Source organism: Ranitomeya variabilis, chromosome 2, assembly GCF_051348905.1.
Source record: "Ranitomeya variabilis isolate aRanVar5 chromosome 2, aRanVar5.hap1, whole genome shotgun sequence".
NCBI classification, from domain to species: domain Eukaryota; kingdom Metazoa; phylum Chordata; class Amphibia; order Anura; family Dendrobatidae; genus Ranitomeya; species Ranitomeya variabilis.
Window position 1 is genome coordinate 706,250,209 of NC_135233.1, and position 18,790 is coordinate 706,268,998.

General features: G+C 41.9%; 1 protein-coding gene across 1 annotated transcript in view; it reads left to right on the forward strand.

Moving 5' to 3' along the window:
- SLC60A2 (solute carrier family 60 member 2) overlaps positions 1-17,850 on the forward strand; it is an 86,294-nt gene extending 68,444 nt beyond the window's left edge. Inside the window, exon 4 of the mRNA XM_077289472.1 lies at positions 14,132-17,850. Coding sequence (XP_077145587.1) covers positions 14,132-15,351 — 1,220 coding nt within the window. The 3' untranslated portion in view covers positions 15,352-17,850. The remainder of the gene's footprint in view (positions 1-14,131) is intronic.
- Positions 17,851-18,790: the final 940 nt, after the last annotated feature.

Consider the following 18,790-nt stretch of genomic DNA (forward strand, 5'->3'; position numbering starts at 1 on the left):
ACGTGGCTGTGCAATATACTACGTGGCTGTGCAATATACTACGTGGCTGTGCAATATACTACATGGCTGTGCAATATACTACGTGGCTGTGCAATATACTACGTAGCTATGCAATATACTACGTGCCTCTACAATATACTATGTGGCTCTGCTATATACTACGTCGCTGACCAATATACTACATAGCTGTGCAATACACTAAGTGACTGTTATATACTACGTGACTGTGCAGTATACTATGTGCCTGTGCAATATACTACGTGGCTCTACAATATACTACGTGGCTATGTTATATACTACGTGGCTCTGCTATATACTACGTGGCTGACCAATATACTGCGTGCCTGTGCAATACACTACGTAGCTGTGCAATACACTACATGACTGTGTTATATACTACGTAGCTCTGCTATATACTACGTCGGTTGTGTTATATACTACGTCACTGTGCAATATAGTACGTAGCCTGTGCTATATACTACCTACATATTCTAGAATACCCGATATGTTAGAATCGGACTACCATCTAGTTGTTTTAATAAATATCAAGGTTGGCCCACAACTTTGTCCAACTTTTTAATTTTCTCTCTGTGTATTTGAGTTTGACCTCCCTGATATACAGGAATGCGGTGTGACCATTTACTCGCCACAACTTGTAACAGTAAATCCAATCGCTGTTATGACAAAAGTGGCTTATAACAGCATCCATCTTGTAGCTCAGCCTGCCGTGTAATAAAGGACATTCCCCCAGATACCATGCTTGTGTGCTGCAGACTTCTGCAGGAAGACCTCTGAACCTCTAATCAGCAGTAGTGTCAAGGTTTCTGTAACTATTCAGGGCCATTTATTACCCAGATGAGCTTGTATCTAATCTCAGAAGTCAGATGTATATGATGGATAAGTAGCATTATCTGTCATATATTACTATCATGTTTAATACGGTTATATTAAGCCTACATATATTTGGGCCGATGTGTAGAAATTGTACTGCCGAGTCTGGGCATCTAAGCCCATCATGTTTGATACAGTCTTGCTGCACCCAAGTATCATCTCATGATAGCGGATACTGTGCTGTGTCACTGGTTCAACTTATGTCATGCCGAGCCCCTGTATCTAAGCCCCTCATGTCTGATACTATCTTGGTGAGTTATTGCATCTAAACTAATGATATTTTGGACTCCACTCTTTCCAGTTTACCTAAGCCCATGATGTGTGATTTTGGGGGATGATTATTAACCCCTTTACGACCGCCAATACACCTTTTAACGGCGGCAATTAAGGGTACTTATGCCTCTGCGACGATTTTTAATGGCGCTGAGAAATAATTGTATAGCGCCCCCCAGAGTTGGAATTTCTCCAGGGTCTAGGCTACCGGGGGTAGCTGAGACCTCAGAGAACATGATTCTGGTTGCTTTTTACTGACCCCAATGTTGCGATCACCGTTATTAACGGAATAACGGCGACCGCAAAAAAGTCAGATTTCCCATTTAGTTTCTCTCTCCTCTGGTGTGATCGCACATCAGAGGAGAGAGAAATGGGGTCCCCCGATTTCTCCCCCCCCCCCCCCCCCCCCCCCCCCCCCCCCCCCCCGTACCTTTGATCTCCCTCCGTGAAGTCCCCCTGGCCGCCAGCGTCTTCTTCCAGGAAGAAAATGTCGGGCCCTATCACAGTAATCCAAATGCAAAAAAATTGGACATCTTAAACCCCCCTTTATCACCCCCTTAGTTAGGTAAAAATACTAAAATTAAAAAAATATATATTTCCATTCTTCCCTGTGGGTTGGGCTAAAGCTAGGGTTGGAGTTATAATTGGGGGGGGGGTTTTTTTTCCACTGTTTAGATGCGTCAGGAGGTCTCCAAATGCGACATGGCGCCACCATTGATTCCAGCCAATTTTGCATTGAAATGTCAAACGATGCTCCCTCCCTTCTAAACCCTGCCATGCGCCCAAACAGTGGCTTTTCCCAACATACGGGGTATCGGCGTACTCAGGAGAAATTGCACAACAATTTTTTGGTCCATTTTCTCATGATATCCTTATGAAAATTAAAAAAATGGTTCCAAAGTAATTTTTTTAATAAAAAAAAAGTAAAATATACATTTTTTCCTTCCACATTGCTTTAGTTCTTGTGAAGCACCTGAAGGGTTAAAAAACTTCTTGAATGTGGTTTTGTGCACCTTGAGGAGTGCAATTTTTAGAACGTTGTCACTTCTGGGTATTTTCTGTTATAATGATTTCCTTCAAACTCCCTTCCAATGTGAGGTGGTCCGTAAAATAAATGGTTTTGTAAATTTTGTTGGAAAAATGAAAAATTGCTGGTCAACTTTTTAACGTTTTATAACGTCCTAAAAAATATATATGTTTCCAAAATTTTGCTGACGTAAAGTTGACATGTGGGAAATGTTATTTATTAACTATTGTGTGACTTAACTCTCCGATTTAAGGGCACAAAAATTAAAAGGTTGAAAATTGCAAAATTTTTGACAAATTTCCATTTTTTTCATAAATAAACGCAAGTTAAATCGAAGAACTTTTACCACTAACATGAAGTACGATATGTCCCAAAAAAACAGTCTCAGAATCAGTGGGATACATTGAATCGTTCCAGTGCTGTAACCTCATAAAGTGACAGTGGTCAGAATTGTAAAAATTGGCTTGGTCATTAAGTACAATATTGGCTCTGTCACTAAGGGGTTAAATGGGAATTTGTTAGTGAGATCAACCTTCAAGCCGTCTATATAGACATGTACCGTATATATACTCGAGTATAAGCCGAGAATTTCAGCCCATTTTTTTTTTTTAGGCTGAAATTGGCCCGCTCGGCTTATACTCGAGTCATTCCCAGGGGTCGGCAGGGGAGGGGGAGTGGAGTCGGGTCCATATTCATTACTGTAATGAGCGATACCATGTGACCGCTCAACACAGGAAGAAGCTGCCGGAGAACCAGGGACTGTGCCAGGAGCAGGTGAGTATAACGGGGGCATTGCGTGATATTCACCTGTCCGCGTTCCACCGCCAGGCTCAGTCTTCCGCGTCCTCTGCAGTGATGCTCAGGTCAGAGGGCGCGGTGACTTGATTAGTGTGTGCGCCACCCTCTGCCTGAACTTCAGTGCGTACAGCGGTGGAACAGGGAAAGGTGACTATAGCAAGTGCCGGGGGCCTGAGCGACGAGAGGTGAGTATGTGTTTTTTTTTTTTGATCACAGCATATGGGGCAAATGTGTCTATGGAGCATCTTATGGGGCCATAATCAGCATTTGTGGAGCATTATATGGGGCAAATGTCTGTATGGAGCATCTTATGGGGCCATAATCAGCATTTGTGCAGCATTATATGGGACAAATGTGTCTATGGAGCATCTTATGGGGCCATAATCAGCATTTGTGCAGCATTATATGGGGCAAATGTCTGTATGGAGCATCTTATGGGGCCATAATCAGCATTTGTGCAGCATTATATGGGGCATATTTTAATATGGAGCATCTTATAGGGCCCATCATGAACTGTATGGAGCATTATATGGGGCTCCTGATTCAATTTGAATATTCAAAAAGACGTAACCTACTGATGTCTCAATTAATTTTACTTTTATTGGTATCTATTTTTATTTTTGACATTTACCGGTAGCTGCTGCATTTTCCACCCTAGGCTTATACTCGAGTCATTAAGTTTTCCCAGTTTTTTGTGGCAAAATTAGGGGTCTCGGCTTATACTCGGGTCAGCTTATACTCGTATATACGGTATTTTAATTTCTATGCCCTTAAATCCGAGAGATATGTCACACAAAATACCGTATTTTTCGGATTATAAGATGCACTTTTATGATCCCAAAAATTAGGTGGAAAATGGGGGTGCGTCTTATAAGCTGAACACTGTCCTTACCAATGCTGCGGGCCCGGAGCTGGTGGTGATGCGGCGGTTCTGCGGTGGTGGTATGGCGGCGAGCGGTGGTGGTACGGCGGTGAGTGGTGGCCCTGCGTTGGCGGCTGCCATTCTTCTTCTGGGGTCCGGCTTCTCAGTCGGCACAGGCACAGATGGAGAAAAGCCGAGATCTCCATCAGCGCTTGCCTCTACGCGATGTCTCCAAGACAATGGCCTCAGATGCGGCGCAGGTGCAGATGGAGCTCTCGGCCCAGCCTCGATTATGTCACCGTTGGTGAATGATGCCGGGAGAATGATGAGAGCCGTATTCAGCACCCGGCACAGGGGAACAGTACTTACTGTAGCGCCGATGCATGTCACATGGATGACATCCATGTGTGCTCTACGAGTGCTGGATTGTGCCACCTGTGCTGACAGTAAAAAACGGACACACGGTCCGTGGAAACACACTGACGTGCACAGACCCATTCATTTGAATGGGTCTACGTGTGTCAGTGTCTCTGGTATGTGTGAAAACTGTCACCTCACGTAGCGGAGACACGGATGTGTGAGAGGCCTAAAGCTGAGGAGGGAGGGAAGAGCGATTCTCCTCTTCCTCTGCAGGGATGGATAGTGATTGGTGGAGGGAACTGTTGCTGACCTGCCTCCACCAATCACATGTCTCTGCACACTATTTAATGTTGCAACTACGGTACTCACAAGTCCGAGATCCTTTTAGCTAACAATCCCCATCATCCTTCATAATATACTGTATCTATGGGTATATTCTGAAGGATGGTGGGGGTTCTAGCCATATTTAGTGTAAATATACACTGTAATGTAGTGTCCAAAGTGTTTATAGCAAATGTGACTACCACCTCCCTGATCTTTCAGAATACATCCATGTATACAGTAAGTGGGTGTATTCCTGAGGATGTGGGGGTGGTAGTTACAATATACGGTACTGCAGGCACTGTACTGTAATACACAGATCCCCCATAACAGAGCATCAGCCACAGATAATATTTTTGTATTTTATTAAATGTTTTTGCACACTATTTGGCTCAAAATATTTTTTTCTTATTTACCTCTCTAAAATCTAGGTCTGTCTTATAATCATATAATCAGGTGTTAAGTTGACCAGCGATTTTCAAATTTTTTTCCAATAAAATTTACAAAACCCCCTTTTTTTTTTTTTTTTTTTCTTTTTTGGGACCACATTACATTGAAGTGACTTTGAGGGGTGTATATGACAGAAAATACCCAAAAGTGACACCATTCTAAAAACTGTACCCCTCAGGATGCTCAGAACCACATTCAATAAGTTTATTAACCCTCAGGTACTCCACGGAATTTTTAGCATGTGGAAGGAAAAAATTAACATTTAATTTTTTTTCACAAAAATTTTAATTTAGACCCCCAATTTTTTTATTTTCACAAGGGTAACAGGAAAAAATGGACTCCAAAATTTGTTGGGTAACTTCTCCTGAGCATGCAGATACCCCATATGAGGGGAAAAAACACTGTTCGGGGGCATGGCAGAAGGGAAGGAGCTCCATTTGACTTTTTGAAAGCAAAATTTGCTGGAATAATTAGCCATGTCGCATTTGGAGATCCCCTGATGTCCCTAAACAGTGGAAACTGCTCTTAAGTTACACTATTTAGGAAACTAGACCCCTCAGCAAAGTTATCTATTCTGGGGTGAGAACCTTGAACCACCAAGTGCTTCACAGAAGTTTATAACATAGTCGTGAAAATATAAAAAAATGAAATTTTCGCCCCAAAAATGTTATTTTAGCCCCCACATTCTTTATTTTCACAAGGTTAACAGGAGAAAATCGAACCCAAAAATTATTGTGCAATTTCTCCTGACTACGCCAAATTATCTGGTAAAAAAACTGGTTTTGAGGCCCAGGGCAAAGCTCAGAAGGGAAAAAGCGCTATATTGGAGTTTATATTTTGCTGTACTGGTTTGCACGTGCCATGTCACATTGGCAGAGCCCTTGAGGTGCCAGAACAGCAAAAAAAAACATTTTATAAACTACACTTCTCAATGAATTCATCTAGGGGTGCAGTGATCATACTAATACAACAGGTGGGTCACAGAAATGTATACCATTGGGCAGTGAAGAAAAAAAAAAATTACCACCAAAATTTTGTTTTGGCCCTAGATTTTACATTTTCACACTTGGAAATGGATAAAAATTTAACTTCTGGTGAATGTCGAAACACCCCATTTATGGCTGTACAGTTCTGCTTAGCCACACTGCGAGACTCTGGAGGGACGGAGCGCTATTTGCTTCCTGAAGTGCAGATTTTCCCAGAATAGTTTAGGGGCTCTGTTTGTGGAGTCCGCAAAGTGCTAGAAGAGTAGAATCCTCCCTCAAGTGACTCCATTTCTTAAATTATACCCCTTTGGGATTTATTTGCAGGTGTAGTGATGATTTTGACTCCATGGGTGTTTTCCAGAAATAAGCAGCAGTGGATGTTGCTGAGTGAAAATTGCAAAACTGCCGTTGTAGTGACCAGTACCTGGTAGTGACCACTACATTGCAGTGACCAGTATGTTATTCCCAGCTCATGCTTCTGAACATAAGCACCTATAAATTAGGCGGGCTCGCATCGCTCCAGAAATGCCAAACATGTGAATGCTAAATGTGATTTAGGTACACACTGGGGCTCAAAAGGGAGGGGGCTTTTGGATTTGGGAGCGCAAAAATTGCTGACTATCTTTTGGGAAGGCCAGGAGCCATTTCGCTTTTCCAAAGCGTTTGTGCTACTAGTAACGTGGAAACCCCCTATATTTCCATTGGCAGATGACGGACCTGAGAGGGAACTTTTTTTTGCAGATTGAGTTGAAGCTTTCATTGGGAACGTTTTACATACCGTTTGGGGTCATATCTATCCAGTGCTGATCGCTAAGCACTTACTTTGGGGTCTTCATCTAAATCTCCGAGTGACGTGATTCAGATGAAACCCCTGAGGGATCCATGCACTGTAATGAGGCCGCAGAATAAGGCTGCCGTCACACTAGCAGTATTTGGTCAGTATTTTACATCAGTATTTGCAAGCCAAAACCAGGAGTGGGTGATAAATGCAGAAGTGGTGCATATGTTTCTATTATACTTTTCCTCTATTTGTTCCACTCCTGGTTTTGGCTTACAAATACTGATGTAAAATACTGAACAAATACTGCTAGTGTGACGGCAGCCCTACTCTGTCTGGCCTCTGTTCAGCAATGTTCTTTTTTTCAAAAATGCACAAAACTGTGGCGCACTCCGTTTTTATGCACGCCTAAAAAGACTGACACCACTGGTTCATAGGTCAGACAGCGTCCATAGTGCCTCCATCTGCCTCATTATAGGGAATCTTCTGCCAGGGTTTCCGTCTAAATTATGTATTTTAGAGATTTACATGGAAACATTGGTGATAGCGATCAGTGCAGAGCGCAGGATAAATGTGTGCCGAACCATATTGTGATCTTTGGGAGGCAGAATGAACAAATCAACAGCAGGTGAAGAATTGGTTTTATTTATTTTTTATGCTGTTCCTCATGCTGAGATTAGACGACTGTCAGGTCTGTGCAATTACAGCGATACCAGATATATGTCGGATTTTTATGTTTGGCTGCTGTCACACCCTAAAAAAAAAATGCTTTTGATTGCCAAAACAATTTTTTTGCATCACCATATTTTGAGAGCTATAATTTTTCAATGCTTCTTCGGACCGTCATGTGAGGGCTTATTTTTTTCGGGACGAGTTGACGCTTTTATTGGTACCATTTTCGGTCACATGACTTTTTTGATCACTTTCTATTCTGATCTTTGGGAGGCAGAATGGACAAAAAATAGCAATTCAGGATGTTTTTTTTTTTTTTTTTCATGTTGTTTGGCGTTTGGTAAAATTGATAAGGCAGCTTTATTTTTTTGGGTCAGAACTATTACAGCGTGAGAACAATTCACATAAGTCACTTTAAATATGTGTGGTCAAATATGGTCCACGGAGGAGATGGTGCCTAAAATAAGGCTGACCTTGAACAGACTGTACAGAGCGTGTGGGTTGCAGCAACACGGTATCCCCCGCTAGTTGGCTAGCTCCTCCGTGGACCATATTTGACCACACATATTTAAAGTGATTTTTTGTGAATTTTTCTCACGCTGTGTCTGGCGCGACAGAACCACTTACACCAGTCGGTACTAATGAAGGCCGAGTTAGGCCGAAACGTTTTCAGACTGCATTAAGCTACAATATTACGCATATTAACCCGACCTGTGACGCCACGTGGGCGTCATGAAAGTCGGTGCCAAACCGACCTGTGATGCCTATGTGGCGTTATGGAGGGATCGCGTCCCTGCAGATCGGGTGAAAGGGTCAACTCCAAGTTCACCCGATCTGCAGGGACAGAGGGAGTGGTACTTCAGCCCAGGGGGGGTGGCTTCACCCCCCGTAGCTACGATCGCTCTGATTGGCTGTTTCACTTTCAACAGCCAATCGGAGCGAATTGTAATATTTCACCTATGAAAATGGTGAAATATTACAATACAGCCATGGCCGATGCTGCAATATCATCGGCCATGGCTGAAAACCCTGATCTGCCCCCACCCACCCACAGCCACCATCCGTTCGCCTCCCCAGTCCTCCGTCCTGTGCTCTGCGCCCCCCCGTCCTGTCCGCTCCCCCCATGCTCCTGTCTGCTCCCCCCTGTGCTCCTGTCTGCTCCCCTCGTGCTCCTGTCCGCGCCCCCCGGTGTCCGTCCATCTGCTCCATGGGCACCGCCATCTTCCAAAATGGCGGGCGCATTGCCGGCAGATTTGTTCCAGGTACATTTTGATCACTGTGATAGGTTTTATCACAGTGATCAAAATAAAAAAAAATAGTAAATGAACCTCCCCCCCCCTTTATCACCCCCATAGGTAGGGACAATAATAAAAATAATGAACATTTTTTTTTACTTTTCTTTTTCCACTTAGGGTTAGGGTTAGAACTAGGGTTAGGGCTAGGGTTAGAACTAGAGTTAGGGCTAGGGTTAGGGTTAGAATTAGGCTACGGTGTGGATTTGGCTGCGGATCCGCGGCGGATTGGCCGCTGCGGATTCGTAGCAGTTTTCCATCAGGTTTACAGTGCCATGTAAACCCATGGAAAACCAAATCCGCTGTGGCCGTGGTGCGGAAAATACAGCGCGGAAACACTGCATTGTATTTTCCGCAGCATGTCAATTCTTTGTGCGGATTCCGCAGTGTTTTACACCTGTTCCTCAATAGGAATCCGCAGGTGAAATCCGCACAAAGAAACACTGGAAATCCGTGCATTTTACCTGCGGATTTTTCAAAAATGGTGCGGAAAAATCTCAAACGAATCTCACACGAATTTGCAACGTGGGCACATAGCCTTAGGGCTAGGGTTGGAATTAGGGCTAGGGTTGGAAATAGGGTTAAGATGAGGCTTGTGGTTAGGGTTATGGTTAGGCTTAGGGGTGTGTTGGGGTTAGGGTTGGGATTAGGGTTAGGGTTGGGATTAGGGTTAGGGGTGTGTCGGGGTTAGGGTTGTGGTTAGGGGTGTGTTGGAGTTAGAGTTGTGATTAGGGTTATGGCTAGAGTTGGGATTAGGGTTAGGGGTGTGTTGGGGTTAGAGTTGGAGTTAGAATTGAGGGGTTTCCACTGTTTAGGCATATCAGGGGTCTCCAAACGCAACATGGCGCCACCATTGATTCCAGCCAATCTTGCGTTCAAAAAGTCAAATGGTGCTCCCTCCCCTCTGAGCCCTGACGTGCGCCTAAACAGTGGTTTACCCCCACATATGGGGTACCAGCATACTCAGGACAAACTGGGCAACAACTATTGGGGTCCAATTTCTCCTGTTACCCTTGCGAAAATAAAAAATTGTTGCTAAAACATTTTTCTTTCCTCAAAAATTATGATTTTTTATTTTCACGGCTCTGCTTTATAAACTTCTGTGAAGCACTTGGGGGTTTAAAGTGGTCACCGCACATCTAGATTAGTTCCATGGGAGGTCTAGTTTCCAAAATAGGGTCACATGTGGGGGAGCTCCAATGTTTAGGCACACAGGGGCTCTCCAAACACGACATGGTGTCCGCTAACGATTGGAGCTATTTTTTCATTCAAAAAGTCAAATGGCGCTCCTTCCCTTCCGAGCCCTGCCGTGTGCCCAAACAGTGGTTTACCCCCACATGTGAGGTATCAGTGTACTCAGGAGAAATTGACCAATAAATGTAGGATCCATTTTATCCTGTTGCTCATGTGGAAATGAACAAATTGAGGCTAAAATAAATTTTTTGTGAAAAAAAAGTACTTTTTCATTTTTACGGATTTGTGAAGCACCTGTGCTCACTATGCATCTAGATAAGCTCCTTGGGGGGTCTAGTTTCCAAAATGGGGTCACTTGTGGGGGAGCTCCAATGTTTAGGCACACAGGGGCTCTCCAAACGCGACATGGTGTCCGCTAAAGATTGGAGCCAATTTTTCATTGAAAAAGTCAAATGGGGCTCCTTCACTTCCGAGCCCTGTCGTGCGCCCAAACAGTGGTTCCCCCCCATATGGGGTATCGGCGTACTCAGGACAAATTGTACAATAACTTTTGGGGTCCAGTTTCTCTTTTTACCCTTGGGAAAATAAAAAAATTGTTGCTAAAAGATCATTTTTGTGACTAAAAAGTTAAATGTTCATTTTTTTCCTTCCATGTTGCTTCTCCTGCTGTGAAGCACCTGAAGGGTTAATAAACTTTTTGAATGTGGTTTTGAGCACCTTGAGGGGTGCAGTTTTTAGAATGGTGTCACTTTTGGGTATTTTCAGCCATATAGACCCCTCAAACTGCCTTCAAATGTGAGGTGGTCCCTAAAAAATGGTTTTGTAAATTTCGTTGTAAAAATGAGAAATCGCTGCTCAAATTTTAACCCTTAATAACTTCCTAGCAAAAAAAATTTTGTTTCCAAACTTGTGCTGATATAAAGTAGACATGTGGGTAATGTTATTTATTAACTATTTTGTGTCACATAACTCTCTCGTTTAACAGAATAAAAATTCAAAATTTCAAAATTTTCGCCAAATTTCCATATTTTTCACAAATAAACGCAAAAATTATCGACCAAAATTTACCACTAACATGAAGTCCAATATGTCACGAAAAAACAATCTCAGAACCGCTAGGATCCTTTGAAGCGTTCCTGAGTTATTACCTCATAAAGGGACGCTGGTCAGAATTGCAAAAAACGGCCAGGTCATTAAGGTCAAAATAGGCTGGGTCATGAAGGGGTTAAGTTGAGTGGGAAGTTCTTTTTCTTAAATTTTAGATGGTGTGGGAACCTACTTGGGCACCATCTTTAGTTGTGCATACGGCGTTTTTCTTCACAGAACTATTACAGCAACACCACAATTTTACTTTTTTTATATATTTTGGTGCTTTTACACAATAAACACTATTTTATAGAAAAATTATTTTTGCATCGCTTTATTCTGAGAGCTGTATCTTTTTTATTTTTTCACTGATGGCGGTACATGCTGGCTTGTTTTTTTGTGTAGTGAGCCCGCCGAGATCTTCCGGCTGGTACCCGACAACAATAGGAGATTTTTCCTGATGGTTCATTTTGATCACTGTGATAGTTGGATGAAAATAATAAACTAACCCCTTCATGGCCTTGGGATTTTCCGTGTTCGTTTTTCCGCTCCCTTCCTTCCCAGAGCCATAACTTTTTTTATTTTTCTGTGAATATGGCCATGTGAGGGCTTATTCTTTTGCGGGACGAGTTGTGCTTTTGAACGACATCATTTATTTTACCATAACGTGTACTAGAAAATGGGAAAAAAATTCCAAGTGGGGTGAAATTGCAAAAAAAAGTGCAATCCCACACTTGTTTTTTGTTTGGCTTTTTTTGCTAGGTTCACTAAATGCTAAAAATGACCTGCCATCATGATTCTCCAGGTCAGAACGAGTTCATAGACCCCAAACATATCTAGATTATTTTTTATCAAAGTGGTGGCAAAAAAATTCCAAACTTTGCTAAAAAAAAAATAAATTGTGCCTTTTTCCGATACCCGTAGTGTCTCCATTTTTCGTGATCTGGGGTCGGGTGAGGGCTTATTTTTTGCTTGCCGAGCTGACGTTTTTAGTGATACCATTTTGGTGCTGATACGTTCTGCTGATTGCCCGTTATTGCATTTTAATGCAATGTCTCAGCGACCAAAAAAACGTAATTTTGGCGTTTCGAATTTTTTTCTCGTTACGTCGTTTAGCGATCAGGTTAATGTTTTTTTTTTATTGATCGGGCGATTATGAACGCGGCGATACCAAATATGTGTATATTTGATTTTTATTATTTTATTTTGAATGGGGCAAAAGGGGGGTGATTTAAACTTTTATATATTTTTTTTTTTAATTTATTTAATATTTTTTTAAACTTTTTTTTTTTTTTTACTTTTGCCATGCGTCAATAGCCTTCATGGGAGGCTAGAAGCTGACATAGCCTGATCGGCTCTGCTACATAGCAGCGATCATCAGATCGCTCCTATGTAGCTGAATTACAGGCTTGCTATGAGCGCCAACCACAGGGTGGCGCTCACAGCAGGCCGGCATCAGTAACCATAGAGGTCTCAAGGACCTCTATGGTTACCATCCTGACGCATCGCTGACCCCCGATCATGTGACGGGGGTCGGCGATGCGCACATTTCCGGCCACGCGGCCGGAAGCGGAAGTTAAATGCCGCTGTCAGCGTTTGACAGCGGCATCTAACTAGTTAATAGCAGCGGGTGGATTGTGATTCCACTCACCGCTATTGCGCGCACATGTCAGCTGTTCAAAACAGCTGACATGTCGCAGCTTTGATGTGGGCTCACCGCCGGAGCCCACATCAAAGCAGGGGGATCTGACCTCGGACGTACTATCCCGTCCGAGGTCAGAAAGGGGTTAAAAAAATTTTTTATTTTTTTCCATTGTTTGCAGTTAGGGTTGTGTTGGGGGTTAGGGTCGTGTCGTGTTAGGGTTGGGTTTAGGGCTGTGTTAGGGTTTGAATTAGAATTGGGGGGGAGGGGTTTTCAATGTTTAGCCACATCAGGATGTCTTCAAACGCGACATAGTGCCCACCATAGATTCCAACTAATTTTGCATTCAAAAAGTCAAATGGTGTTCCCTCCCTTCTGCCATGTGCCCAAACAGTGGATTTCCCTCACATATGGGGTATCGGCATACTCAGGAGAAATTGCACAACAAATTTTGTTTTCCATTTTTCTCCTGATACTCTTGTGAAAATGAAAAAGTTTGGGTCTAAAGTAAATTTTTTGGAAAAAAGGTAAATGTTAATTTTTTCCTTCCACATTGCTTTAGTTCTCGTGAATCCACCTGAAGGGTTAATACACTTTTTGATTGTGGTTTTGAGTAGCTTGAGGGGTGCATTTTTTAGAATGATGTCATTTTTGGGCATATTCTGTCGTATTGGCCCCTCAAAGTCACTGCAAATGTGATGTGGCTCCTAAAAAAAAAAAAAAAAAAAAAATGGTTTTGTAAACCCTTATAAGTTCCTAACAGAAAATAAGTTTCCAAAATTGTGCTGATGTAAAGTAGACATGTGGGAAATGTTATTTATTAACGATTGTATGACTTGACTCTCTGATTTAAGGGCACAAATTTTAAAAATTTAAAAATGTACTGTAAGATTTTCAAAATTTATGCCAAATTTGTTTCTTTTTCATAAGTAAAAACAAGTCTTATCGAAAACTGACATGAAGTACAATATGTCACAAAAAAACAATCTCAGAATCACCGGGATATGTTGACGCGTTCCAGAGTTATAACCTCATAAAGTGACAGTGGTCAGAATTGTAAAAATTGGCTCTGTCACTAAGGGGTTAAAGGAGTTATCCATGTCAAAATAAAGTCTGCAGTTAGTCTGAGGTCACATGACTGCGTGATTTGCATATAGCATACTTGCAGTTGCATGCCAACTAGACTTCTCAATTGAGAGAAACTCTGCAATTTAACCGACACATGACCGCAAGTATGTAATTCTCACATATGCAGTCACGTGACTGCCCACTTACTTTCATCCTGAACGACCCCTTTAAATAATCTTTTGCAGACCCATGCCATTGCTTTTATACCTGTAAGGCCTTATTGCGTGTAAGATCAGCTCTCATGCTCTTGACATTCTATTAGATTTGTGTGACTGGAGTTTGCAGAATAGACAAAAGTGGCTTTTCACCAGTTTTTACTAAGCATGTTTTTATTGCTGTTTCCTAAAATATTATTTCTTTCTGCTCAACAGGTGGCAATGTCGTCATTCTCAATACCTGGGGAGATGAAGCTGGACCACATGTGCAAGCACTCCACTTCAGTTTTGCTTTAGGGGCTCTGTTAGCTCCAATATTGGCAAAATTAATCCCAGAAATTCTGCCACTTGATAAGCTTCGTCTCACAGAATTGCCGCAGCTGAAGGGTATCAACCAAACATCCCAGGAATTGCTAGATCTGCGTTGGGGAATAAAAAAATCCATGTTATCCTATATTGTTATTGCAACTTATATTTTGCTGGTTTCTTTATTTTTATTTATCTTGTACAGCAAGACCCAATCAAACCAGTCCACCATCAAGAGCACAGAAGAGAAAGTACGGACAGCCAAATACCACAATGCCCTCATATTTCTTCTGGTCTTGTTCTTTTTCTCCTATGTTGGTGCAGAAGTTGCCTATGGTTCCTATATTTTTACTTATGCCATCACTACAGTAAGAATGGATCACGATAAAGCAGCTGGACTGAATTCAATATTTTGGGGAGTGTTTGCCGCAGTTCGAGGTTTGGCCATCTGTTTTGCCACGTGTTTGTATCCTGGCACCATGCTGCTGCTTAGTGTGATTGGTTGTGCTGTGTCATCTTTGTTTTTACTCCTTTTTCATACCCACCCCATTGTGCTTTGGATTGGCAGTGCGCTCTATGGTGGCTCTATGGCTACCACATTTCCTAGTGGCTTTTCTTGGGCTCAACAGTACACAACCATTGGAGGAAAGTCTGCCTCCCTGTTTGTCGTTGGGGCAGCCCTAGGTGAGATGGCTATTCCTGCATCTGTAGGTTACCTTCAGGGATTATTTCCTGCCCACCCAGTACTTATGTACACAATCTTGACGGCTTCTGTGCTGACTGCAGTTCTGTTTCCAGTTATGTACAAAGTCGCCACTTGTCCCAAAGACCAGACTCGGTGGGGTGGAATTGAAAGTGAGGACCGGAGGGCTTTACTTTCAGGTTCTGGAATAGACGAGGAGGAAGAGGAAGAGGATGCTCAGCAATGGAATGAAGCAGACTTTGAATCTATTGAGATGAACGATAGGAGTAAAAATGACAACACTGTGATACAAGGGAGTGCATCAGAAGTGACTTCAACCTCACATGTCAGCAATGAGTCGGTAACAAAAAATGGGACTGCAAAAGATGTGATTGGTAATAGATCTCCCTCCAAAAAACTCAATGCTGACAGAGAAAAAAATGACTAAAAAACGTTGCTGAAATTATCTTCAATTATTGGCTGAAATTATCTTCCTTGTAGGATGCATTGATAAGTTCTTAAAAAAAAAAAAAATGAAAGCGCCGTCCAGTAATGGGATAATTAATCATCTCACGTAGCCGAAGTGTTAAAATCAAGGGTGTTGCTTGTTATCGTACTGTTCAATTACTAGGGGCTGAGTTGTCAGTGAATCTGAAAGACCCTTGAATTATATTATTGCACTTACATGGTGGTATGTTTCTAGTGGTAATATTTTACTGTGAGGACGTAAGCAGGGGATAATACGAGGTACCATTAGCTATCTAGGCTTATGGAGAGATGAGCTGGCCATACTTTCAAGTGCATTACTGTTGAGGCCTCCTTCATCAAGACTTGTTTTTTTTATAACAATCATTATTGGTGGCATTAATACATGCACTGTTAAAGGCCAAATAGAGAAGCCGATAGGAAATGCATGTATTTTTTTACACGAAATAGACATGCACCAAAACATACTGTTTGTAAAAAGAAAAAAAACGGTGGCTTATATCCTCTGTTAGTCTGGTTTACCACAAACAGTAAAGAGAAAGAGATAAGAGCAGAGATGCTTCACGTGAGTGCAGGATCCCACCTTCTGGGTTATAATCTGACTTTTGGCTTGACCAATGTAATAGTAGATGCCACACAAGGTAATGCCCTTGGGCACACATTTATATACATTGTGTTTTGTGTGTGTTTTTTTTTTTCTGAAATGGTTTCCAGAGCGTATTTAATTTTTTTTTCCTAATTTTGGAGAGTAAAAAAAAAAAAGCGTGTGGAGTAAGAATATTACGGTAACTTAGGAAGGAATAGCTTAATGATGATGAATCCTCTTTTATCAGGGTAGAACAAGAAATGTGGTTATTGCATGTATACCAGTGACTTGACTTGGGCATTTTTCCTTTTGGTTTACATTAATTTCTCCCTAGAGTAATGTTTCCTAAGCGAGGTTGTGTTGAACTCTGGATTTCCATAGGGGTAAGACTTGAGTTCTGTGGCAAATTGGGCTGTCATAAAAAAAAAAGAGAATTCAAAATTAAATAAACCATGTGCTGCTTAAGGATTCCAAAAGTAGTCAGATTGATGAAAAGCTGCTTCTTTGCTGTGTAGGACAGAGTCCTTTGCATCCCGCACTAACCTAAGCACTCCTCTAGATATGTTGTATCCTAGGGGTGAAGTCAGCTCCTGATGTTATCCCGTCCAGGAGGCGGAAGCAGCATTAAGTGATGACAGGTATGCTGGCTTTAAAATGGAATGTTAAATGTGATCATGCTGTAGTTTGGTTAATCTCAGTTTCACAGTCGCAGCGCTCGGAGGGCAATATCCCAGACATCCGATGTATTCATGCCACACTCCATTGATTGACGTCTCTGTGTGCATAGTAAAAGAACCTAAGCTGTCAATCACCTGAATGTGCCAGCCTGCTAAATTGCAGTACATTGAAACTATTAACTGTGAGTCAGCAAACGTACAGCAGAGATACAGATAATGGACACAAGGAGAAATCGGTGTGCCTTTTACTAGTCTAGGATACTGTCACATCTTAAATGTCATGACCGATTCATTTTAATTCTTAAAAACCGAGAAATTCTAATTCTGAGAAAAACCATAATGAACAGACACACTTCTTGATTCCAGCAAAGTGTCACTTATTGGGCTGCTTACTGGAGTTTTGAATTTCCTGCTGATAAAACAATGACTTTATCATGGAGGACTAGTAACCCTGCAACCATGTAGTCCAACCACGCCCCCACCACTGATTGGCAGCAGCCTGTGTGCACTCTCTATAGGCTGAAAACTGCCAATCAGTGGTGTGGGCGGGGTTAGAGAGAGCTCAGCACTCTCAGAACTGGTAGATCTGAGGCAGATAAAATGGGAATGTTATCCAAACTGCAGCAACCAGTAAGGTAAGTGAAACAAAGCTAGAATTAGGGTGTGTGTTACTTCATGCAGCTGTATGATAGGCTAGCAAAAACCTGCTGACAGATTCCCTTTTAAAGCGTAGTAAGTCTACATTATTCTGCACATAGTAAAAATATCTCAACATGTCAGTCACTCCTAGAAAATAATTCTTTTCAGAGGTTACGCCAAGCTGCGGAGGAATGAGAATGGCTGCCCTAGACAATCTATAACTGGACATCTTTTTCTTTACTGTAATGCTGTTATTGGCAATGGGTTTTATTTAATTGTGAATTTGAATTAATGCTTTATTTTTAAAAATGACTTTATGAAATATGTGGCGCACACTTTAACTAACTGTAGGTAGGCCAGAATATTAGAAAAGAATTACACAGCCGTGAATTAGGAAATATATGAAGGCACTCCCTGCTTATTCTGTCTGGTGCAAGTACATTGGGAAATGACTATTGTTTTGTGTTTAGTAATCTATTTCACTTTCTTCCTCTAAATACTAATAGTTTGTTTTTCATCTTTTCCTTCATAATAAAATATATACTGTTGTTTGGAGGGACTTGTGCCTTTGGACTTGTGTATTACCTTACCACACCCAATACTTACTAAAGTTATTAAACAAGTTTACAGCAGGCCGGACCTTCTCAAGCAGATTTGTCAACATTCAAACTACATAGATCTTAGACCAGATGGGACTGGTGTCCTTACTTTGAAATGTGTCAGATTGTCAGTAAAATCCACAAATTAAAAGGCGTTCAGCTCGAGCTGGACATTCTAATACAGCAATTTTTGCATGGATTATCAAAAGAAGTACATCTGCCTCATCAGGTCAAAGACTTATTTACTAATATAAGCCGTTTTCATTGGTGAAAGATTCTCTTTAAAGTCCTTTTACATAAGCCGGCAATCAGTGTGTTTTAAACATGCCTCCACTCATCTGATGAACAAATTGATCAGATCGTTTATGGCTGTATAAATAGAATTGTCATTGACAGCACATCACTCCGTGGAAAGGAGGCGTGTTCTGCCAACAACTGGTTTTGAAAAGCGCGGCGTAAAATTGCATCAGGAACACATCATGTGAACATGGCTTCAATATTGCACCACAGGCCATTTGATGAAAGTAGCACTTTGTAGAATATTCACTCTCATTTTTTAGCCCCTTAGGGCGCAGTCATATGGCTGTATAAATTGGACAATGCACCGACTGGACTGGCTCGCAGCTCTCCTGGGCGTCACCACTCCATATCTTTCTACGCAGCTGTCATGCTCTTTTTCGGGAGAGCTGCTGGGCAGTCCTTGCACTGCAGTCCAATCGCTATCCAATTTACATAGCCGTCTGACTATGCCCTTAGTGACAGTTAATAATGAACGTAGTGCATATAGTGATTAACGAACTGATTGCTATTGTCTGCTCCCAGCACATGTCTAGCCCTCTTCTGCGGCAAGTAAGTGCCAATGTGTGTAAACTGATAAGTCTTCTGTGCGCACTGGAAGTT